Here is a 27,653-nt window from a genome sequence, read left to right on the forward strand (position 1 = left end):
TTATACAGATAGTTCTTGGTTAAAATATTCAATTAATTTATCCAGATTATAATTTTCCAATAGTTTAAATAAATCATTCTTTTTATAGCTTACATCTTTCCCTTGAAAACGATATTTATCAATGTAGAGACCGACAATACACTCTAAAAGTTTAATAAAAAAAACAGGTAGTTTTCGTTTGAAAAATAACAAAGTATCATTTAAAAGAAAATTATTTCATTCGACTATGTTACTGATATGTGAGCGAGAATGATAATGATTGATTGTTTGATTTGTCCGATTAGTAAATAGTCTGACAAGTGTTAGATGAGTTATATATTCCCCTATCGTTATCATTACTTATTATTGATTGCAGTTGGGTTGTGTCGGCTTGTTGTTGGTTTTTCGCGTGGAAATATATTTACGTTCTAGTCAGGCTATTCACGTGTTCTTGATCTGAGTTGTTCGCCTAGCCCGTCCACTCGAATCCAGAGCATCAATAACAAGTCCCACTATACGAATCATTTATTTCAAACATATTCAGTTTATATACCAGCCAAACAGACCACATCACATCATAAAATAGGAAATAACATTTATCAGTATAGGGTTGTAGAGATTATCAAGTTTTTGATTGATATCATGAACCGATTGATATCAGACTATCATGAAAAATCTGGAAGCACTATAAGGCTGTTTCGTCCTATTACGGGACTCCACGATCTCGCTCTCGAGATTCGAACCCAGGGCCTTCAATCTCGAGCGCGAACGCTTAATCTCTAGACCACTGAGTCGGCATCTAGCGGTGTTAATGTCTAACCTCAATCAATCCGCGAAATTGCGCGACCATCTTCCATTGTACTGAGGTAGATACCTGTCTCTACCCGACACGGATTAGCTCCACTGGTCAAGGATAAGAGGAACACGAATATGAATAGTTTAGTTATTTAATAATTATACAATAAAAATATACGCATAGTATTGTTCCATAAATGGATCCCCAAAATTACCATTCATTATTCTTATCAGGACATAACATATTATTATAGAAAATATCTTACCATAATATCTATTTAATTGACATGATTGATATTTGAATTCTTGTTTTAATTTATTTGAATCTCTCCATATTTGTACATATTCTAATGGTAAATAATCTGATGGTAATGGATTATCATTTGGAGTAATTTGTTTAAATAAACAATTATCTCTATTGATAGATTGAATTTCATTTGAAATTAACTCTGTTATTGGTTTGATTAATTTCACTTTCTTTTCTAATTCATTAAGATAAACTAGTTTGGTATCAATCATTCTTAACATATATTCTATACTATCCATTTGAATATCTAAAATAAGTTGAAATAAAAGAATCTTTCATGAGGATCAAATTTTTAATGTACTTTTATTATCAGTAGTATAAGTCAGATGTTCATCTGTCTTTCGAAAGAAAATTATACCGTATATATATTCACTCTGATCAACTTCGAGATCAACAGGTTGGATTCTGTAAGGATCGGTCGTGCACAGACCAAATTGCGACACTACGGATCGTCGACGAACAATCAGTTAAGTAGAACTTGTTACTATACATCAACTTCATTGACTATAAGAAGGCGATTGACAGTGTGGACAAGAGAAGATTATGGAAACTTCTTTGATACTATGGAGTTCCTGAGAAGATTGTCAACATAATCCGGAACTCATACGATGGACTACAGTGCAAAGTCGTGCATGTAGGACAGCTGACAGATGCATTCCAAGTAAGGACCGGAGTCAGACAAGGCTGTCTACTCTCCCCTCCCTCTTCTTTCTGGTAGTTGACTGGATTATGAAGACATCGATATCTAAGGGAAAGCATGCAATTCAATGGACAGGTCGAAATCAATTAGAAGATTTAGACTTCGCAGATGACCTTGCCCTTCTATCTCATACACACCAACAAATGCAGATGAGGACAACTAGTTTAGCGACAGTCTCTGCAACAGTAGGCCTCAGTATAAACAGAAAAATCCAGTTCCTCGAATACAACACGGAGAACACCAACATAATCACACTTGATGGAGAAACTCTGGAAGATGTGGAATCCTTCATGTACCTGGGAAGCATCATCGATGAACGTAGAGGATCGGATACAGACATTAGGGCGAAGATTATCAAGACAAGGACAGCATTCCTATAATTAAAGACTATATGGAACTCAAAACAACTGTCAACCAATTTCAAAGTGAGAATTTTCAATACGAACATAAAGACGGTCCTACCGTACGGAGCTGAAACTGGGAGAACTACTACAACCATCATCAAAAAGGTACAAGTATTTATAATTAGTTGTCTACGCAAGATACTCAACATCCATTGGCCGGATACCATCAGCAACAACCTTCTGTGGGAGAGGATAATTCAGCTTCCAGCTGAAGAGGAAATTAGAAAAAAGACTTTAAAAGTGTATAGGACATACATTGAGGAAATCACCAAACTGCATCACGAGCCAAGCTCTGACTTGGTATCCTGAAGGGAAACGGAAAAGACGAAGGCCGAAGAACGCACTACGTCGGGAAATGGAATCAGATACGAAAAAAGATGAATAACAACTAGAAAGGATTGCCCAGGAGAGGGTTCGATGGAGAGTGATGGTTGGCGGCCTATGCTCCTCCACGCGAGATAACAGGCGAATGTAAGTAAGTAAGTATATTCACTCTGTATGACTACATGGTTAAGAAACATAATCAATGAAGGTAAGAAGCAACGATGCTTAAGCTACTAATCATCAATTTTAGATATCTTTGATGTATATCCCACATATATTCAAACTTTTGAGTTAGTAATACTGAGGTTAGGAGTGCGTTATTAATAAAAATCATAAACTCTTTGATAAATTGAAAACTTTCATCGACTCAGATCGCTAAGTCATATGCTATGTATGTCTCAGCCACTCCCTAGCCATATATTTAAGTTTGTTGGAATAACAGTAGAAATCGTGATGGCCAAAACCGTGTCGATAGGCGTAGTCTTTCTGGTTAAGGCTTATGTTTGGAGACTTTAAGTGATATAGTTGAAAATAGATCACAGTAACTTAGCCATTTTTCTTAAGATATACATTTCCCAATCTTCTACTCTAGAATTATTTTATGCTTCTTACTACTGCAAACTGTGCTCATTGTCAGTGGGATTTTTTTTACCACCATTTTTACTATTATTACACAGACTGCTATAAATTTAATTGTGTTAATGTTTTATACTTATTCTAATAAGAAATATATCCACTTTTGTTCATTTGTCACATTTATCGCAAGCTGTACTCTATCTATAACAATTTGATCTTAGTTAAAAAAAAATTAAGAGGCACCATGAAACTTGTTTCATTTTACATCAAGATTGCATTGAGAATAACTTAATAAAAGTAGTATTTTCAATAGTTGAAATCATGAGTCGATTAAAGCTAGACCACCATGGAAAACCTGGAAGCACTGGACGGCGTTTCGTCCTAGTATGGGACTCTTTAGCAGCGCTCATCCACGATACTGTCACCCGAGAGCTCCGAACCCAGGACCTATTAGTCTCGCGCCCGAGCGCCTAACCATTAGACCACTGAGTCGGTATCCAACGGTGTTAATGTCTAAATTCAACTAATCCAAGAAGTTGAGAGACACATCCACCATTGTCTTCAGAGAGTTACTATCTCACAACAGACCCAGTTGATCTTCACTGGTGACGGCTTCTCAGTAGAACTCCAGGAAATGCCTCTTGAAGCCAGTCACTAGTGAGCAGGTGATTATTATCAGAAGGGGTTTTATGGCGATTTTAGAAATTTCAATAGTTGAAATCATGAGTCAATTGAAGCTAGACCACCATGGAAAAGTAGTATTGTTAAATAAACTACACGAAATACAATCCAGTAGTAGTAAATGTATAAAAACAAGATGCAAATAAAGAATGAATCTAAATAGTATTGCTTAACACGATGTCATTTGAAGCGAAATGTACTACGTTCGAATCCCGGAATAAACGTTGACTCTGGGATGCAGGTGTTCCCAGATGACTAGTGCTAAATAAGACGAAACGCGCGTTCTAGATTCTACTAGTAGCCATCATCCACCTCTGCTTATAATTTTTAATGATTGTTTTATAGATTTTAACCTGAAATTCCACAATTTCTCATACAGCTAACTCCTGTTTTTAGTATGACTACTTTTAACCCTTTTTCCCATATTAGTTACCGTAACGCAATTATGGATTTTCTTTGTTTATGCGTTTCCTAATATTATTTACTATATATCCCAAAATTACCGAAATCACAATTGATATTCTAATTCCGTTCTTAAAACTGCACAGAACACTGGGAAAGTACCTCACACCACCCAGTATTATTTTTCCTCTAAAACTCCTACGACAATATGCATAAAATACAAAACAATAATATACCGTAAGTAATACATTATGCTATAAACAAAACTAGAAGATTCACGGTACAATTGTAAATAAGAGGATTATAACTTACTAACAGTAATATATGAACGTAAAGAAATGTAACAACTATTAGGGAGTTAAATGGTAGCTTATAATTAACGAGACGGGAAATATCAAAATAACAAGAACCAATCGTTTATTAAAAACGTCTACGGTCAACCAATATTTAATACTTATGTAATATTCATCGTTTCCAAGCATTTTTCCGTTCTCCTAATGGGTAAGTAATGCATTTAGGAACATAAAGTTCATTGGGGAACTTCATTTGAACCACCTAAAGCTATCTGCATATTTCCCCACTATGAATACGCCACTGAAGTGCATCCCAACTTACCGGATGAAAAAAACAAAACAAATTAGAGCATGAAGCGAAATCTTCAGTGGAAATTATGCTCTTATATGCAGTATTCACCGACCAAGTGAACGGAAAAATGTGCAAAAATACTTGATACTCTGAACATATTGGATATTGTAAAACGAATAAACTACAAATTTGCCGATGAATATAAAAATAAAAATTGTATATACTGCTTCATAGTGAAGAATAACTTTCAAAGTTTCTCATTTCTACTCCTCATCTCAGTTAAAACAAATGCATCAGTCGATGTGTGTCTCCATTACTCCGTAAGGTTATGTTATGTCTAATTCATACTGGATACCGACTAAGTATTTCGGGAATTAAGCTTTCAACAAGAGACCTGATGTTCCTGGATTCCATCTCAGGTGGGATCAAGGATGATCACTATCACAGAGGAATCCTAGACTAAGACAAAACAGCTGCAGACATATTTGTCGTATACATGATGACTCCCAAAACTGTCGCGTTATATCCAGGAACTGAATAAAGTTCATAACTTAGCTCATATAATTACAATACAGTGGTCTACATGCAACAAACTTGTTGAAATATCCAAAAGTCACTAATCTGATTGCCAAGAGGATTGAACTTTTAAAGTTCCAAATAGTGAGTTAAGAAAAACTCTTCAGTGTTGTATAATCCTTGCTAATTTCCCGTCTACAATCCATTTCACTTGCTATAAATTAAATTCGTATGCTTCATAACAATAGTAAACTGTTGTTGAGTGGTTTTAAGAAAGATATGTTAAGTTCCAAACGTGATACATTTTGATTTGTGAATAAGTAAGACTTCATTCCAAATATTAGATCTCTGCAACTATGGAATAACGGCCAGTACTAAATGATACGAAAATTTCATATGTTCATGGAACACAATAATCTAGGAGATTTCACTAATCAGTTATTTGAATTTTATATTGAATTTAATACGATGTTCATTGCTTACTTTCAAGACTTTCTATCAGTAGCGATAACATTATGTACACTGATGATATAAGAATCTTCGTTTTCTATGAAAAGGAACTATGTGAAGTGATTGAAATGACAAGAAATCAATTAAAGTTCACGAATGTTTCTAGTAAGAGACATGTGCTACATTGTTATTAAACAGTTGATACAACTTAACTACTTATATATTAGACAAGTAGTTTAAACTTCTTACAAAAATTATTTTAACATAACTACAACTTCTTATAGCTATACCGACTAACTTATCACTGAATGATTGAGTACAAGTCGGTTCACCTTCCAAATTTGATAACAAGATAATGAAGAGTACCTAAGTTAATTGATAATTGAATTTTCTTTCTATTAGCTTCTTTAGTTAAGACATCTTTCAATATAGCAATTGTAGAGAGATTGTCCGATTGGAGATTAGCATAACCTTTTGCATAAACGCATTTCAATTGACTTTTAAGATAAATTGATTTATAGAACAGTTGCGCAGATTCTTCACTGTCGTGATTGTCATTTTTATCACCTTGTTTTGTATCCGAATTAATTAATGTGGGCCTTTCAGGGGTTTCAGGTAAGCACATAGATAACCAATTATGCATTTCCGTTAAAGAGAAATTTCCAGTTAGTTGTAAACTGTTCCAATATCTATTTACGACATAAAAATAAGAAAAAAACTCCTTAGGTGTCTCATATTGACAAAATTAGGATCAAATTATGTGTGTACACTAAACTGAATCGATAAACAATATGAATAGCTCATTGGAAAAACTAGGGAGTGTTGAATAGACCGTTTAGCCAAACTTCCCTATATATGTGAATCATTGACACACTATTCGACTGCTCAAAATAGAAACAAGAAATAGAGGGAAGCTCAGACTATATAATCTATTAGTTAAAACCTATTTAACTAGTCATCACTACATATTATATTAAATCACATTGTCAAAATATCCTGTTAACAAATAAATTCATGCTTCACTAGTAATATCAACTATTATATGACTGGTAGATGTGTAGCCTCATCGTTTTTTTGGTAATATTCATTTTCGACTTTGGTCAATATTTTGACATTTAACCATAAGTATAAAAATCAGAGACTGAATTCTTGAAAGTGAAATACAGTCAGTTGGTCAGTGATTATTTTTCTCTGGAATTTTAAGTCAACATGAAACTTGGAGGGTTAATTCCGTGAATAAGCAAATCCATTCAACCACATCAATCATCCCTGCAATACAATAAACTCACCTTTTTAACGGTTCATCTTCTATATGATGAGTTAAACAATGTAATGATAATGGATGTATTAATAGCTTAATACATTTACATGTAACCATATTTGATAAATTTATTTTTGGTACTACATACACAGATACATGACCGTAATGACCTTCAACCGTACGAAATTGAATGTCAAACCGTGTTGTATTCACTTGGCACCGATACGTTGTCAATAATGCATTCCCGTCCTAATCAAAATCAAGTAGAAGAGAATGAATGTGTAGTTAAAAATATAAATCAACATTTTAAGTGATTGGTCAGTGATATTGTGCATGCCAGTTATGCTGACAGATATACGTAGTGTGTAGCATCAGTCGGGAGTGTAATGTATGCGAGCAGAAGGTCGAGAAGATTGAAATGAAGAGAAAGAAACTGAAAGTAATCATGATAACAACAGGAATAAAGGAACAATGAAGCTTGTTAGAGACAATTCGAAGATGTGCAAATGATGTATTTGATGTATAATTTTCACATTTTAGTAAACCACTGTGTGAGTGAACATTGGACAATAAATCGGTCTTCCCCATCTGAGTGTTCATTCACTGCATTTCATGTAGCTGCCAAATAAGAGGCGAAAAGGGTGAGATTCTGCGGATAGTTGGGGTGGTCTGGTGCAGAAACGTGACATCGATAAGAGTGTTCTGTCGGGTTGGCGTCGGCTGTAGCAGCCGCCGTTGGCGGAGAGGAGTAAGCTGCCGGTCTCTGGGCGGACATCAAATTTAGATGGCCTTGCAGGTTGACATTGCTACGGAGGTCAAAGCGCCGGCAGACTCAACGTTTCGACGGAGAGTGTGGCACAAGCTGTGGGGAAGAAGAAAGCGACATAAGGAGCAGAATGTCCGCAAGGATGACTTACGTTTAAAGGGAGGACGAGTGTAGTGCCAGCTATGTTATGTTGATAGATATAGGGAGTATGTAAAACGAAAGTGAAATGCATGTCTACAGAAGATTGGGAGGATTCAACTCAAGAAAACAGAAAATAATCGTGGTAACGACAGAATTGAAAGAATCACGATTCATGTAAACGATAACAGATGGAAGATGTGCAAATTATGTATTTAACATATTGTTTTCATATTTTATGAAAGCATTCTGTAATTTTGTAATAAACAATAAATTAATCTTCCCCGCCTGAGTGTTCGTTCACTTCAATATGGATATTGAACTATACTGAGTGATGGTTCGGATAGTCCTATATATATATACATAGTCGTTAAGCGATTATTGTTATTCTCTTAGAGATAGAATCGGTCGTATTTTTCCATGTTTTACCAGTATAACTTATCAAACCATAGTTTGAAATTGAATTAATTCTAAATCTATCAAACATATATTTATATAATCAGTTATCACAGATACTTTTTTTTGTTCTAAAGTTATCTATATACTACTATGTTGTTCAAACTGAAATTAAGTAGATTTCAAAATTGACACCTAGTTACTGATATGACGGGATGAAAAGTCAAAATTAGATTGATTTATTGATTAGGATTTTTGGTTCAACATTAATTCCATTTTAATTCCATGTAATCATTAGTTAGTAAAGTATTTGTTTCTGTTATCCCGTATGACATTCTATTCTGTATAGCATACGATATCCTTGTATTGAATGAACATGAAATATACTCAGCATGTAACTCGTTATAACCCTAAGTATTATTCATATGTGTGATTTCATCCTACTTATTAATCAAAAAATGGGTTTATGAATCAATATATAAATGAGTGTATTTCCAACTAGTCTGGTCGTGGTTGTTTGTGCTTTTGGCTGCTTGTGGAATATATTTCCCTCTTCCTAACTTGAACTTCTCTCTCTAGTTAGCGGGGCTGAGACGCGTCAGAATAGCTAGCTTATCTGTCATTCTGTCACAGAGTCTTCGTTCGATTCTCAGATTAGGTGAATTCGTAATCTCTTCAAACATAGCATTGCTTTTTATCAGGGTTGTTTTCTACGAAATGGAATTGCTGAGCCCATGTTCGACCCTCAACCTTTATATAGGCTAGGGACCAACAGTGACCCTGGACGGACTATAAGTAAAGTTAGAAAATAATGAACTTATGAATAAAATCACTTCCATATATTAAGTCTTGAATTAAATGAACCACACAATATGAGTTTCATCGATAGCATTTACAGGACATAAATTATCCCCTGTTTTTTTCTTTAGCTTATCTGTCATTGTATCACAGAGTCTTTGTTCCGTTCTCAGATTAGTTTAACTCATAATCTCTTCAAACATATCAGTTGCATGACCATTAAAATTACTGTTTCATATTAACAAAACAAAGACCTTTAGTAATACATTGTAACACTTACATCTTTTGTACATTCACTTGAACTACTTACAGCTGTATTCTCTTCAATATCGAATAAATCAATTGGACAATTACTTTGTATTAATATATGATCAATTGGTATTTGGGTTTCTATATTTAAACAATATACAGATAGGTCTTTATTTAAATAAAATTTATAATCTAATTCTAATGGTATTAAAATAATTTGTTCTTTTTCAATTTGTTTTTGATTCAATTTCATTAATTGTAATTGATTTTCTAAATTTGAAATTTCTTCACTTTTTTTGATAAAAAGAAGAAAAAACAAAATTGAACATTGAACAACATTTGTGTGTTCATCATAAATATTGACCAATGAAATTAGGCGAGACTAAAATTGATGAACGAGCCAATCAGAAGCGTTTGAGGGATTTCAAGGTCATGGCGCTAATTTCAGTACCTGATGCCTACATGCGATCGTTTCGCAGTGGATTTTGGAGGATATGTGATAACTGAACGGCTATAAAAAATGGGACTATTAAAAAATTTTTTATTTGTTATTGTGGTAATCAAATGACCTGTGGACTTTGTGCAGACTACCGTGATGATGTTTTCTTTCGATGTAATATGTGTTGGAGGAAGAAGTATGTTAGTATGTTTTCACTCGATCCAGATTGAGACAAGACAATTGTTGCAAACTCGATAATAAAAGCACCAGTAACACTGGCTGCAGCCGGGTACTATAATATATACGGATGATTGGAGAGCGTACAGATGCCTACATACACTTGGTTATGTGCAGCGTGTCGTTATTCACAAGTGGTATTTTGTGGACCCAACAACCGGAATGCACACAAACAATATTGAAGCTACGTGGTCGAAGCTGAAAACGTTTTCGCGACCTTATCGTGGTTCGAAAGGCCGACCATTATGAATCCATATGGATGATTTCCTCTACTGCACGCATTATGATTTTAGAACCTATGAACCTCTTTCGAGCCTTGACAAGTTTTTGAACCATGCAAAATAAATGTATCCACTTTAATTCTTTGGTTTTTGTATAATATATTTTTACTCTATACTAACTTTTCTGATTGGCTAATAGTCCTCAAGGTCACTTAAGGTTCGTTCAAAGGTTGTCCATAAGTTATAGTCTCACCACCATCTCCTTTTGAACACATAAGTCAGATTTTTGACGCCTAATAGCAACGGCTTCAGTAAACTTCAGAAGACTAGAGTTTGGCTGCTTACTAATCACCTTGAAAGATTGCAAGTTATGAACTTAATGCTTGGTAATTACACTGTTTAGTCTTTCTTTCTCTTGTTCTGAGGCTTTTTGAAACATGTTCAAAAACTCTAAGATATAGCCTCCTTTTTGTTCGGCCAATGTAGCTGTTTTGACGGCGTAGACCAAACATCTCCTTGATACAGGAAATCAGGTTGATAACTTGCAATCTTTCAAGGTGATTAATAAGCGTTCGAAATCCAGTCTTCCGAAGTTTGCTGAAGCCGTTGCTATCAGGCGTCAAAAATCTGACATGTGTTCAAAAGGAGATGGTCATTAATCTTTCCTTGCCTTGGTGAAAAATATTTCTTCGTTGCATCTTGTAATTTCTTTTTGACTCTTTCTTTCACTTATTACATCATTGAGTGTTATTTAAACTATCTTTCAAGTTAGTAATCTTATTTTATCAACTAAGCTCTATTCACCATATTCCTGTCAATGTTTACTCATTATGTAATCACTTGTTTCTGGACGTTTGAACTGTTGTTACAATCAATGTTGTGGAATGTTCTTTTATATTTACAATATTCAATCTATTGAATTTATTTACACCCTTGCTATACTATACTTATGTAACTTTAACGTAACTTCCAACTAAACGTTTTCATGTAAGTAATTTAAACCCATTTCGTAATTATGTTTTAAACATCACAGGTTGTAAGCAGTTGACAAGAACCAACGAAATAAAATGAATTCATGCTATTCCGGGTCGTGAATCCTGAATCTGATATAACGCCTCATTATCGCATTGACGTATTGTCTTAGTATACCTAAGAGTCAGAAGAATATTTAATACCATCCGTTATATCAAAACCCGGTAAAAAACACCCTGGATTACCGAAAGTGACATTGAACAACATAGTTATCATCATCGAATGACCACTATTGGTTAGATGTAACAGAAATTAGCTATATAATAGACTTTTTTATCCATTTGCGAACCAACTCTTGTGATTTTAAAATAAGCACACCCAATTATAAACCTCTTGCAAGTCATTTCTCCAAGTAAAAATATCTACAAAATCTCTATTGCTCTAAACTACGACGGAATACCTTTAATGTCCGAGATGAAAGTGTGTGAATAACAGGAAACACAAAAGGCAACCATCACAGCAACTGGTTACTCACTTTAATTTATCCACTTTTGACATAAATTGAAGTTCCATTACGTCAGGTTGATCGAAGATTGTTTCTTTTCTGATTGGTTGTGTAGTTAAACCAAAAATCAAACCTTGAGAGCCAAGACATGAAAATGCAGATTATTAATTTGACTACTATAACATTTGCAAGTAGTATAACCGTAGTACAAAAATAATTTGTAAGGTCATACTTAAATGTTTGGGATACAATTCTCTAGATTGTTGCAGTAAAATAGTTCTTTCTTTTGAGGGAATCGATGCACAAAGCTGAACAAACATAAATGCACACTGTTTTACCCCCACTTTAATAAACAATTACATGTTGTTTCGGCAGTAATATAAATTTACTGAACACAGTAACGGAAAAGGAATAAAATTTACTCATATCAAAAGACACTGAAAATGTAATTGATGAGAGCTTATATGCTTGTGAACAACATCTTAAGCTTTAGACAAAGATTATTAATTGTGAAAAATAGTTATGCAACATGACAAGATAACATTTAAAAATCGAGATGAAATGTAATCAAGTAGGGCACGGAGAAAGAAATAAGTAGGTTAAGAGTAAAAGTATAGTTCAGTACAAAAGAAGAAGATAGTATGATGGATTTGGAGAAATAGGGGGTTAAGACCATGATAGAACAAGGAATTGAATAGGTTCCTTCATTATATGCATAAAAACAAAACATACCAGTATATGTAATGCATAAAAGTTCCGGATAATTTACATTAGAAAATCGACCAGCCATCACGGATGTTAAGTGATAATTCACTTTCTAAAACATGATAAAAAGTAAGTGGAACATTAAAGTTCTAAATAAAAGAATACAACTTTTAGTGTAAATACGACATCTACATACTTTTTACTATGGGAGTCAAGGAATATATAGTCTTCAAAGAGGATGAATTCAAAATGACATTCCTGGGTAATTTCCACAGTAATACAAAAACCACTGAATGAATTTTGTTACCGAATGATATTGTTTTGGGACGTATTCGCTTTCATCAATGATTGTAGGCAACCTTCGCTGGTTGGTAATATCTAGCTTAAAAAAACCGAGGCCTTATGTTTATTGCTTTTAGTTATTTTATATCAAACAAAATTCACTGTGATCTTCACACACTTGAACAATTCATCGATAGAATTTGATATGCGTTGAGAACGAAACAACTTGACAGACGTCACTATTCAGTGATCAGTAAATGAAACGAAAGGTTGCGCATGATCATGGATTGATCGTATTCGGACATTAACACCGCTGGATGCCGATTAGGGGCTGTATAGATGAAGCGTTCGTGTGGGACCGAAGGTCCGGGGTTCGATTCCCGTGCGTGGGGCCAAGGATGCACACTGCTAGGTATTTCAATACTAGGCCGAAACGGCCATCAAGTGCTTTCAGATTTTCAATCGCATTTTAGCTTGGATCGACTAGTGATGTCAACAGCGAAAATATAGTTTAAAAAGACAGGAATGAAAATAATCATTGGTTAGTTTTTCCTCTGACCTTTACTTTCAACCTTGATTAGTCATTTAGCAACCGATAATTAACTCGAGGTCATTATATTCTGGCTGAATAATTGTCTATCAATAATAACTCTTTTGAATTGTTACAATCGCTTTAGACAATGGTAACATATCACGCCGCGAAACTGGGTTTGAATCTCATAGGTCATATTAGCACTCTATTGAGGCTATGGAATCTACAAATATAAATTAGGAAGAACGGTATCTGTTATATCCGAGCGAAGATTAAATCACGAGTAACTCCTGAGACATATTAATTGACTAATATTACCTAGATTGTAAATTTAGAACAACATAGATATAAGTGAACAATATTGTTTTGAATTGGATCCTCATTAGGTTTTACTCTAATGTACAGTAATATTTATATGCATATACGAAATTATTAAACCAGTCAAGGTAGTTTATGAGTCAATGATAACAATGAAAACGATTACATAATAAGTGATTTGAACCTTTATTATTCTTATCAAAACTAATCCACCTGTTGTCACACCATCAATTTGTACTTTTCACGTTTCACTTATTATGTAATCGTTTTCATTGTTATCGTTGGCTTATAAACTACCTTGATTGGTTTAATAATATCGTATATGCATATAAATATTACTGTATATTAGAGTAAAGCCTGATGAGGATCTAATCGAAAACAATATTGTTCGCTTATATCTATGTTGTTCTAATATTACTTATATATTCTCATGGTATAATTATTCAATAATTAGATTATGTGAATTTATATTCCTCTTATTATAAGCTTTATTTTGATCTATAATTTGTTATTGTACGAATTACGGTTCTTAAGCTATGCTCAGTTTACTGACTACTGCCTCCCACATTCACAGCCACATTTGGCCAAATATTGTACAAATGTTATTTTCTATTTTATGGTACGTTGTGGTCTGTCTGGTTGATATATAAACCGAGTATGTTTGAAATAAATGATTCATATTGCAGAAGCTGGTATTATGTTCTGGACTCAAGCGAATGGGCTAGGCGGACATAGGACCAATAAGGATGATAGGCTGCTCATATCGGTCGAACGTCATTGGTTTGGCATAGTGCTAAGATTATATAAGTCGTATTTTGATCGGTGGACAGATCACGTGATAAAAGCCGGACATAAAGCCATAACAGTATCAATATAGCTTTAAGATGAATTTTTGTTACATTATTTTGTGTGAATTCTATTATCAAAATTTATCAAAGGAACTAATTGTTTTGAATTCTAGTAATTAACCTTCAACCCATTTTTCATTATAAGTTGTGTTCATCGATAATTACTCAGTTTTCATCGTTTACATCAAGGACATATCTTAGTTAGATCATCATTGAAAACTAAGAAGCACTGAAAAGCTGCATCATCCTAGTACTGAACTCCTCAACAGTGCGCATCCATGACTTCACTGGAGATTAAACCTAAAACCCTCAAATCAAACAGGAAGCATGATATCATGTAATCAATAAACCAGTATTCAACAAATTATATTTTCAACCATAAAAACTCTATGATATATATATATATATATATATATATATATATATATATATATATCAAGATCTCCATAACATTTCAGTGGCCAGTAATTTACTGACCTCTGGCTTACATCTTATCACCAGGATTGAAAGTAATGAGTTTGATCCCATATTTTGAAGCCGTGAGTGCGTGCTATTAAAGAGATCCATTTAAGGAAAAAATATCTGTCCGATGCAGTCTAGTTTTGAACGTTTCTCAAGATAATATCAGTTTTTGATGAAAGTTTCTACCGTTATCAAACTCTCGACATATAAATAATTTTCATAAAACTTTTTAACGTATCTATCACTCACCGTTTCATACATCAGTAATGGATATTTATGTTGATCATATTTATACAGTTCGATTCTTCCATTTGTGAAAGCAACAATTAATACATCTTCAGTATTTTCACTATCATCATCATCATCATCATCATCATCATCATCATTGCTATTGTTTTTGTTATCGTCATAATTCAACATATCATAGTGTTCCAGTGATAGAATTTCACTGGTACCAAATTTTGATGAGGCTTCCCATATTCTTGTGACATTTTCACTAAACAAAACAATAACAATAATAGTAGTAATAAGCATCAAGTGAGGAATAAAAGATGCTATCAGGAAAGCGTAAATCGATAAAATTACTGTTTGTAATGATCTCTGTATTTTTGTTGTCAATATTTACGATAATGTGTTTTATTAGTATCTGTTTGTATAAGCGGTTTTTTCACTGGATGTTTTCATAAATACTGCTTGCGCTTACATGATTATGATACTAGTTTCTAACAGTAGAACCCACATCATGGATTTCATTAGCTGAGTATACTTATATCGCACTGACAAACCCAACACCTAGTTCTTTGAACGTTGAGTTATCCGCTAAGCTAGTGAATGAAGATCATGTTTAGCTTATTTAATAGTTATATCAAAAAAGACTGTTCTAATGTACCTCAGAATGTTAAGAACACTAAAACATAAATCCGAATGAATAAGAGCATGTAACCTTTAAACAAGTTAGTAGCTATCATAAGTCTTGGAGCTCAGTAAAATAAGCGCTAAATTATAAATTCATGTTTCACTGTGAACGTCAAAACCGAGATCAAGGTACGTCCATTTGCGATTAATAACAGTTACAACGAAACTCAAGTTCTAAATTACAACCTTAGTTACTATTGGAAATATATATTTAATTTGCTGAAAATATGTTCAACAGAGGTACTGCAAAACTAAAAACGGCATGTGGAAAATACTGAAGTTGAAAATTTGTCCTGTAAACAAGCACAAATAAATATGGAACATTCATCAAATTAAAAAACGTAAAGTTATTTGTGAGTGATCAGTACGTTTCCTGTCTACCAAGTGAGTTTGATAGTAATAACTATACATTTATATACTATGATAGCCTCAGCCTTATCATCACTTCTCCATAAGAATTCGTCAGCAACTTAAATTTAAAAATAACTCACATATGGATATAATGACTAGGTTATTCCAAATATTCTATTAAGTTATTCAATAAACTCACGTAACTACATAGGAACCAAGATCTGTATAAAAACGAATCATGGAAAAGTAATCAATACAAGGATGCATTGATGAAGACCGAAAGAAATCCTCCTTATCAGAATCGAAGATTTATCCAGATTGTCTGCCTTGAAGACAGTTTAATTAAGCTACCCAACTACCGAAAAATATAAGGCAATAAGAATTCGGTTTGTACTTATATATGACTTATTTAGTATCCACACTCACGAGTTCCTAACACGGATCAAACTCATGACGTTCAGGTTTCAAAGTAAATGTGCTCCCATTATTCTACTGAGTTAGTATTACAGAATATAATATATTCAATAAGCCAAATAAATTGAAAAACTTGAATTATTTATACTGCAGTGTTTTCAGAAGTATTAGTAAACTTAACGAAAGTTACCATTTCAAAATAACAACATTCATTAAAAAAACCCTGTGACTTCTCACTCTCATGTACACCTCTTTCCTTACGGGTTTGAACTAAGAATTTGCAACTCTATCAGTAACTATGTTGCTATACAGTTAGCTATACAGGTTAGCAGATTACAGAGAGTTGATAATTGCTCTCTCAATTATATGGACAAAGCTTATCGTTGAAATAGTTATCTTGATCATTTGATATGGTTGATTTCATACACTTCAGTATAACGTTAGAAACTAAAGAAATTTATCGAAAATCAACAGCTAATTATAATAAATAAAACTCCAGTCAATCAAATAATCAATGAAGAATTGATTGAAACTAGAAACATCAACAGTTGGATGCTAACTCAATAGTCTAAAATTTGAACCCTCGTAGAGAGAAATAACGATCCTAATTTCAATCTTAGGTGAGGTCATGGATATGTAATGCCACTGATAATTTTCATACATAAACGAAACAGCTGTAAAATACCCCTGATTTTCAAAGAATATATAACTAAGGTCAATCTCTTACGTAAAGTACAAAATTGATTAAAAATGTATTTATCTAATCTATTATGCTCTATTCACAATCCTTTCATACAAATGAATTTACAGATATATTAACATAGATAATATTTACCTTGTCACTTGAAAAAGACCAAAATAACCTTCTGATGTTCCATACATTAAATAATTTGAAGGATAACTTTTATGCGCTCTATTTATGGTGACTGGTGAACTAGAAATTTCCAATTCGCATAACAGTACACCATTCTAATAAATAAAAAACAATAATCAGTAATATCAAGATTTTAATTGTTCAAAGATCCTCATCATATTAAAAGATTCATATTTGAATGAAGAATATTCTTTTCGATAAATTCTCTTCAGGTTCTATAATTATCGTATATCCAAATTAATAATCCGAAAAATGGCCAAGTTAAGGGCAACGTATAACGTTCAAAGTGTGTGAATTTAGGATTGTGATAAACAAAATACAATAAAATTGTTAATGTTGATATTGACTCAGACAGAATGTAAACTTGAATCTGCGTATATGTTAAGTGAAATCTTTTAAGATCCATGATCAGAATAAATATGGGTCAGATAAGGTGAGAAAGAAATAATAGTGCAATTACAAATTCGATCAAATTAGTAAGACGTAATAAGGAGGGATGAATACAAAGTGAATGAATCATGTATAGGAGAATGATGTTTAACCAATAATAGTAATGATAATAATAATAATAACATTAAAGAGGAAGAATGTACTTGTAAAATCTCAGCGAAAGAATTTGAAGTAAATCCAACGTTTCGCCTGGCAATCTGGTCCAAGCTTTTTTAAGGAAAATATAATTAAACAACAAAATTATCGAATATAATAATAATAATAATGCAAAGATTCGTGAATAAAGATAACAGACTACGAAAGGTCGTAGTAGTAGATTACTATTGATTAATTAGTCTTGATTTTGGCCAGAGGAGGAGTGGTTGAAGATATTTCTTCTGTACGCATAGCTGTGGTTTCTTCATCCGGATGGCTACTGCTTCAGACGCTTGAAGAACTTTAAGTCTGACAAGCTTTGGCAAAAAATTACTGACTTTATAAATAATTGAAAAAGATTGGTTTATACTGGCACTATGACCAGTTTGTACTAAAAGGGCCAATATCGAGCTGTTCATTTTCTTCATCAAACCTTTGTTTAGCCACGCTGGGAGGTGTTCACGAGCATGAAAATGTAAATTCCTAGAACTTCGACTAATATAACTCGCTCCACAGGAGCAGTTGAACTGATGAATACAAAATGAGGTGGTCATTCTAGGCAATTTATCTTTTAGCCTCAGTGTCACCACTGGGCGCGTAGAAAACATTAATCACATTTCCTTGAAGTTAAAAAATTTCTGTAACATCTTACGTAATCTCTGAGTTACTATTTCACTAGCCACGTCCCCTCTGATTGATTAATTTGGATCTATAATTATAGAACCTGAAGAGAATTTATTGAAAAGTATATTCTTCTTTCAAATATTTGTCTTTTAATATCAAGATTCTTATGAAACATAAAATAGAAAATTTTAATATTTTACTTACTTTCAAAATACGTATTAATTTATCTTTACAAGCAAGAACAACAAGTGGTATTGAACATGTAGCATCATTATTAATCACATATATACTTGTAATAATATCAGGTAATAGAAGAAATTCAGTATCTTTAAAATTTGTTAATTGTTGATACATACATCCTACAGTATAATAAATATTTGTAGATTGTATAAACCTAAATAACTCAAAGAAAATTAACTATGATTATTTGTTTTAATTAGTTAACATACATTGAATTCACATGACCTTGAATAGTTGAAGGATATTCAAAAAGTTGTTTTCCTTTTAATGTAAATCCAGATATATTAAAATTATGACAAACACTAATAATACGTTGTTTCTCATTATTTTGATATGTTCCAATACAAATACATGTAATTGGTGATCCCACAGAAAATTTTGTATGCTATTAGAAATATATATAAATATATATACATTACATCAACGTTTTACTCTGTCTTATTTACCTTTAATCCATTAATATATTGAAATGAATGTATATCACCAGTAGTATCTGCCACAATTAATTTACTCTTATAATTTTTGTTAGATAATGCCTTAGATGGTAATAAGAGTTTTGCAGAATTTCTAAAGGTTGTTTTTATCTAAAGTAATAGGTAGTAAATTTTGTTTTATATTTTTTCCATACAGATGTATAATGTGCTTGATGAAGATTAAATGACATTGAACATTCAATAGTATTGTTTTAATCAAATTAGTTCCTACGCGTCAGTCAGTCAGCTACAACATAGGCTGAAAATATGTATTTTAAAAAAAAGTTACATTAGTTCATTTTAAGAGTAAGTACAGAAAAAGTATAAACGAATTTACCCGGCGATTTACTTCAGTAACTTGTTACTGTCAGTAGCATGATAAAATATCAGTGAAAAAAGTAAATATTACGTAAAAATGATCCAATTGGAATGATGGTAAGATTGGCATGAAGTTAATTTCATTAATTCTACAACTATAATATCGAGTAAAAACTATTTGCAACAGAATGTTAACGATTCGAAATTATTTTATCATTAAGCATAGATTTGAATGACACCGTCACACTTTCTAGATATCAAAAACCTTAGAATTTGAAATAGTAAACAATATGGCCCATATATCAAGTACATATTTATGTATTCAGCTCTAGGTCACACTTTCTTATGATAGGTAACATTACTACATTTTTAAATGAGTTAATTTTAGCCATGACTTCTATTTTATTTTGCATTGTTAATTATTCCCCATCACATATACTTGACATGATATACTTTTTGAAGAAACAATACCCAGGTGATTATATTTTAAGTAGTTCATATTGACCAAATATCGTCTAGAAGACTTTTCCAGGTGTGGGATACTACATTACTATTAAATTTTCATATCATTCATACAAAACTTAAGATACGTGTAGGAGTGAAATCATCAAACACTGGCAGCTCTATGCTTTTAGTGTAACAACAAGGATCCAGTTGCATGAAATTTTCTGAACTACACAGACATGAAGATGTAAATAAGACAAGATAATATGAAATGGCTTCTAATCGAGAGGTACTGAAAAGTTGAAATGAACATTTAACTTGTTACTTAAAATGTTTTGTTCTCATATGATTAGGAATTAACAAAATGTTTCAGTATACTTGAGGAATAAATTAAAAATTTCGTTAACAAAATTCCGATGACTTGAATTAGATGGATGAAACTTTTAGTATAAACCAGTCACTTAACCAAAAATACATTATTTCAAACACTTCAGTAAAAATACGTCACTCCACAAGGATGGAATTCGATTTCCTGTTGCTTCAATTTAATATCGAAACAACAAAGTGACGTAATGAGGATTAAAATAGGTTCTAAAAGTTGCTTTTGAGATTTTAGAAAAACAACCACTAAATATGAAGTTACTACTCATAAACCAGTATTTATCATTTAATCATCTTTATGTTACCCTACAAACAATTACATTTTGGTTGTTTCATAATAAAACACAGAAATTACATTGTATAACCAGCACTGTGAGTTAGTAATTAAAAGATATGAATTGATTAATGGATTGAAATAACTATATAGAAATTAAGTATGCAGTTCAAGCCAAACATTTTTCACCTGTTCAAAATTCTACGGAGAAAAATAGGTTAGTTAGTCAGCTATAATCATCGTATAGTCTAATATGAATGTATTTTTGCTCAAGCTGCCGCACCACATTAGCAAAATGAGATGATAATAAAAAGATAACTAGAAAAGGAGTTGAAATAACGACGGCATCAATTTTAATAAATACAAAACGTTAAAAACCTGGTTCAAAAAGACAATGTAGAAAGGTATAAAAGGGATGCTAGAATTGACGATCGAGAAGTTGGAGAGTGAATGAATTTGCATCATTCTGATTGATTCTGGAACATATCACTAGTGTTTCCGACCAATAAACCCGATCATAGCGAAGACCACAATAACATACTCCTTACCTATCAACATACATCAAACCAAGTTCTTGACTTAATTGACTGATCCAATACACCAAATTAGGACCGCCCAAGTTTCTTTCGACTCGCTTCCACAAAAGAAGAAAATTTCACATCGAAGCACGCAGTAGTTGGGAATATGCAATAAATAGCCAATCACCTCAACTGATGAACTGATGAATAGAGTTTCACCAACCGACCTGCTACTCTTATGACTCACTCAGTTTTTCCACGTTTTTCAAACAATATTTATAGGACATCTCTGATCAGACACCTTTGGTCTATATATATCTTCCACAAGCTCTCTAACCTACCCTCCACCCTACATATGCATGGTCAGCTGATAAAGAGACTTATTGTTAATGAAAATCTGTCATCTGTCATAGAAAATATAGATTTTTAGTTCAGTTAGCCAGATAATGTAATTTTGACCGACCTCGTCAAAGTTTAATAATTGAGAATGCAGCAAAAATTAAATAACAAGTGCATCACAATGGCAAGTTGCCATTATATTTGTGATTTTTTAAATATATATTTAATCTCTAGGTTTAAATGCCTACAACAAAATAAGATGCATAGAAGCATTTTCAAAATTATTGAATGCTGGAATCAAAACAAAAATAGTTAGCTGAGTTCATGTTTCTGAAGCAACTAATTTTGCGGACCAGCAGAAGAATATTATTAATCGCATATATCCGTTTGCCAAATATCAAATTAACAATCGATGTCATCTAATGGTCAGTAGATCTACCGCCGAGAGATTTCTCAGTGAATTGTCAGTTCAATGTGTTTCTAAATACAGATAACTAGAAAACAAACAACTAAAATGAGGATACTTTCACTAGATTCGTAAATTATTAATCTTAAGTTACGTCTCACTGCACTTAACAATATATTCAGAAGTAACGAGACATATAAAGCAAACGATCCATGGAATCCGTCAACGGATACTCAGTTAAAATTTCATGGGCCGACTGTGATGTTTACTCAGCAAGTAAGACTATAAAATCTAAAATCCACACCGTAAATTCATACTAAAGTTTTAGTTTAATGATTAAACATCATCAATCCTAATTTGAAAAAGCCACATTGACTTACCACTCACGAAATACAATTTTAGAAAAGAAAGTGGACATAACTTGTCAAATTGCTACGAGAATATAGTTTCACGACTTGGAGGATCATTTGAAAGCGTGAAATGCAGAAGTAAATCTAGGAAGGTCTGTGATTGTTGTAGTTGCTGTTTCCATTTAGTAAAATCATAGAAACAGTCTGTTACGAGCTCGAAGTCAAATGCTAATATGAATGAATCTTAACAAGACAACTTAATTTGTATGGTCAGTGTTATTTTTCTAATGAAATATTCAAATATTGTGCGGAAGTGCATTTTTTAAAGTTATAACATTATAGGTTAAAAGAGGTCATATGATAAATTAGACAGCAAGTGTCATGAAGTAATAGAAAAACACACTATAAAAATCACCAGAAAGTGGGATCAGGCGCAAAAAACGTTAAGATAAACACAATGATTGTTATTAATTTTATGGATCTAAATTTACGGAAAAGTGAGCTTCTGTTCACTAAGCAGAATCAAAACCTGATGACAAATGACTATATTACCTGGGTAATTTTATATCATTGCATTAGCCTGGTTCTTTTGACGAAAGATAAAGATTTACCCTAGTAGTTCGAATCAATATTTATGTTGTATAAAATAATAATTTTTCTAGGGTCGTATTGGTCTTACACGAAGTCGTAATGAGCATAAGATTTGTGGCGAAATAATCAGTTCCACAGTTTAGGTAAACTGATTTGACCTGAGGCTGTTGAAGAAATTCAGTAACTCTTTACATTGGAATGAGTAAGGTCGACAAACTGTGTATAACTTGGAGTTGCTATGTATTCAAAACAGGATTACATTGTATTCTGTGATAAACATTGCTACTGATTTGACTAAATGTTTGGTCTTATGCTTTCTATGTTTAGCTTCATCTTTAATTTTCAACATCTCGTAAGTGTTGGCTGAGTACAAGTCGTTTACAGTATATGTATGATTAATTCAATATTTTTTTATTAACATGCAAACCCAATCAACCAACAAAGGGGAAATAAAGGCGAAAATGCTTTGGAAAATAAATGAGAAGTAAAAAAGAAACTCGCCAAAATGTCTGCTTTTTCGCCTAAATATACGCCGAATTGTGTGATTAATCACACAACAGGCTTACCTAAGTATACTCAATAACAACAGATCATTATTTGCTGCCTTCTGGTCAAGCTACTATGAGGTCTGCAAACTGATTTCAATAACTGAAGAGCGGATATTACCATTAAGTTCAAAAGAAAGAACCAATAACATATAGCTATATGTTAATGGTTCTTTCTGGAAGCGAATGTCTATTCCAAATTAACTAATAAGCAAAAATGGAGCCATTGAATAGTAACATGACGGATCGTTATTTTTGAAAAGTTTAAAAAGATTTTAGTGGTTTAAACCACAGAAAGTACTTTCTGCATAGACGAATTCGTCTAGACGGAATTTAAATTTGCCTATCCAGAAAGTACTGTTTGTAATAAAGAAGAATACGGGGTAGCTTGAGTGATGAAGGCTTGAAAGGAAAAGGGCAAAATAAAAAGTGTTTTGAAGACAGATTAAACGCACGTAAATAAACAGCCAAACAATTCGAGATAGTACAGTTTCTTGGACGCGATGATAATAGTCATTTGGCACACTAAAACAAGTCTACTGAACTTACGAGAAATTAAATTGAGCCACTTAATCAGTCTCCGCATTTTTTAAAAAAATTTTGTTCATCTGTCATAGTCATAGTTGACAACCTCTCAATCTTGGCTCCCCTGAGAAAAAGCGGTCATGCCGTTATAGCTTTCAGTTTCGTCAGCAAAACTGAGCTAAGATATCCCACCAACAACTTGCGCTGGAATTTCAAACGGTTGAATGTGTCAGCTTCACAGGACTATCTACAACAGGTGGATTGGGATATTCACCCTCAACTCGATGTGGACACTCATTGGGACTTCTTACAGCACTCGCTCATAGTGCTACAAATCATTCAGTTCCTCAAACGGTCCTCCATAGCTATCAGCGACCCACAATCATCAGGAACCGCACTCTTCGCCTGCTAGGCCGCAAAAGGCACTGTTGGGCAGAGTACAAACGAACTGACAACAACGGAGCGTACAGGCAATACAATCATATAAGGAACATATGCACGAAGGCTATGAGATGACAGGCTTCAGTACCAGACAAAGCTTACGGACAAATTTGTCTCTAATCCGAAAAGCTCATTTCGTTGCGCAGCCTATCTTCGTCAAGCCAAAACTGGAGTTTCCCAACTGCTAGGTCCCAACGGCCCTACCAACGACGACGGCGACGCCACTAACCTTTTGGCTGATCAATACTCTCGGACATTTCAACCGACCTACATGAACTATACTGACGAAAGCTTCATCTGCAACTCCAAAAGACTTTCGAAGTGAACCTGAGCGCTGACTTGGTGTTCCGGAAACTGTAGCACTTAAGAATTGACACCTCCTGGCCCAGACGTGGTTCATTCTGCCATACTGAGGGAAGCAGCCTCAATCCTGGCAACGCCGCCTAGCGTGATATTCTTACACTCGCTAAGCCGAGGAAAACTACGGGAAAATTGGAAGCTCGCTCACATCACACCAATTTTCAAAGGAAGTCGACACAGAGAACCTTCAAGTTACCGACCGGTGGTTCTTCTCTCCATACCCTCAAAAATCATGGAGTCCTGATATGTGATGGTATAAATGGCTATTTACTGTCCTTACATTTCTTCTCACCCCAACATCATGGTTTCAGGAAGGTTTACTCTTGTATAACCAACCTGCTGACTGCGGTGGACAGATGGACAAGCATCCTCGATCACAAGGGGAAGGTTGATATCATTTACCTTGATTTCTCAAAGGCTTTTGATAAGGTTAACCATACATGTCCTATCAATAAGCTCAAACGATTGGGTATCAGACGACCTCTAGACGATTGGCTCACTTCATACCTGAAAACTCGACATTTTAAGGTCAGGGTTAATTTCACTTTATCTCAGGCTATGGAATGTCCTAGTGGGGTCTCCGAGGGCTTAGTACTAGGGCCTCTTCTCTTCTTGATCAACATAAATTATCTTCCTCAACAGGTAACGTCAGACTTATTATTTTTTGCCGATGACGTGAAACTTTGGAGAGAGATACGCAACCAAGACGATATACAGGCACTTCAGGAGGATCTGACTCGACTTCAAAGTTGGGCAGACGATAACGGACTTACCTTTAACACTTCAAAGTGTAAAGTAGTCCATCCGCGATATGTCGCAGACTGCAGTTATAACTTGGGTTACTCCTCTCTAGCAGTATACCAGTTCGAAAAAGATTTAGGAGTCCTGGTGTCCTACGATTTAAAGTCTTACGCTAACTGTGACAAAAATACCTTCCGAGCAAACCTTGCACTGGTAACATTGAAGCGCATTTTTGGCCAGTTTGACGGAAGAACTTTCAATATAATCTTCAATAGTTTTATCCGTCCCCATTTCGAGCACGGAAACATAGTATTTCCTCCCTCACTCCAAAGAGTAAGGACACCCTGGAGCGTATCAAAAGGCAAGCCACGAAATCAGTTCGAGGACCCAAATTTAAACCTTACGAAGAGCGCCTCTAATCAGTTAACCTTTACCCATTAGAGTATAGACGACTTAGAGGTGACCTTCTGATGGCTTACAGTATCCTTAACACTTCTGGACATCCTCCCAAACGCCTACTTAAGCTTAGTTCCAACGCTAACCTATGAGGTAACACCCAAAAACTGGAGACACAACATAGCAGAACGGACTGTAAACACAACTTCCACTTCTTAAGAGTTGTCAAATGCTGGAATTCGCTGCCGGCCGAGCTAGTTTAAGTGACTTTCCAGGAGTCCTTTAAGAGGTAATGTAATCTATTCTTAAGGATTAAGGATAGTATCACACTATGATTTACAAATTTCTGTTTCCTCTTTTATTGTTAACATGCCTAGTTTCATGCCCGGAGGTTTTGGTGATCTCCTGCTACTAGACACGGAAGCCTGTTAAGCGAAAGCTTCTTCTATTCTGTCCACACCCATTTGAACCATTTGAATAGTCTAAACATTCTACCCCACAACCCTAAAAAGTGATCATTAGTTGACCGGGTTTCCTGCAGGGGTAGATGACTTATCCTAGGATTGTATGATCACCAAATCGATATCTCTTTAAGCAACTGATTGTCTGACACATTGTGATAAATTATTGATAATAGAATTAAAGAAGAGTTTTCCAAACGTAATGAATAACAGTTGTATTAAAAACCTGATAGCTCAATAAAAGAATGAAGACAACGTGGCAGGAAGACGGACGAAATTTAGAGTTGCGAACTTGTCGACTCAGTGATGGATCGGTCTTTCCTTCAAACTGCTTTCTTACAGACAAATAAACGATTAATCAGTCTGTTAGTACTCAATTTTCTCTTGAGGCCGTTTACTGATGGAGTTCCTGCTCTATCGAATTACAAAATCTTTCAAGAAAACGCTAGCAATGTGTTACGATAAAATACTAACGGCTAGACAATCTTTTAAATGCATCTTAAAGTCTGTGACGTGTCCTTTATATATTTATATCAGCTGATATTAAAATCTGAAATAATCTAAACCGAACTACAGCTGAGCAGGTTGGAGAATTATCTGATAACACTAGTACATTCAGTGACTCCGTAGCTACAGGAGTGTTGTTTCTTACTAAAAAGCGATTATAAAAAACAACGAGTGGAATCATTCTCGAAGTCATTTCTGTCATGTATACATGAAAGCAAACAGAGAAGTGGGGATAGTATTCAGGCTGAAGCAATCTATTATTCCAAAAGACTATAAAATGGGTTGACCTTTTTTCACGGATCATGAATTATGCTAGCTATTAAAGAAAATTACTATATACAGGAGTTGGAAAATAAGTGATTTTACCGTGCCGGTCGTGTTAGCACCCAGTTGTATCCTAAAGGATGTTAACTACCAGCTAACTTACTTAATCAAGGGGTGGCAATGCAATAACGTTGCAAGCCTAGAAACAAGTGAACCAGTTAGTGTTAACCGTGCTGGGACATTACAAGGGTCTAAGTCAGGTCATTAGTTACCATATAGTAATCAGTCAGTATGCTACGAACTGTTAGGGCTACTTGAAAATTGTTTAGTGTTTTAACGAGTCTAAGAGGTGACCAACTGAAAAATGATGAAAATGATGACACTTAATATTAGGTTGATCTCGGTTTCAGGAAGCGTAGGATATATATTTCGATCATTAGAAATGGTGGAGATTTTTAGTTCAGATGG

General features: G+C 33.9%; 1 protein-coding gene across 1 annotated transcript; it reads right to left on the reverse strand.

Annotated features, from left to right (window-relative positions):
- Positions 1–19,435, reverse strand: BBS7 (Bardet-Biedl syndrome 7 protein; the record flags this gene model as incomplete). The annotated part of the gene is made up of 12 exons (XM_012938451.2): positions 1–143; positions 1,041–1,328; positions 6,086–6,408; positions 7,009–7,229; positions 9,359–9,617; positions 11,732–11,834; positions 12,434–12,518; positions 15,098–15,344; positions 17,364–17,497; positions 18,816–19,005; positions 19,061–19,236; positions 19,298–19,435. Coding segments are annotated over 12 exons (2,307 nt in total), but the record flags the coding sequence as incomplete, so codon positions are not given.
- Positions 19,436–27,653: the final 8,218 nt, after the last annotated feature.

This window comes from Schistosoma haematobium, chromosome 3 (genome assembly GCF_000699445.3).
Source record: "Schistosoma haematobium chromosome 3, whole genome shotgun sequence".
Classification (NCBI taxonomy): Eukaryota; Metazoa; Platyhelminthes; class Trematoda; order Strigeidida; family Schistosomatidae; genus Schistosoma; species Schistosoma haematobium.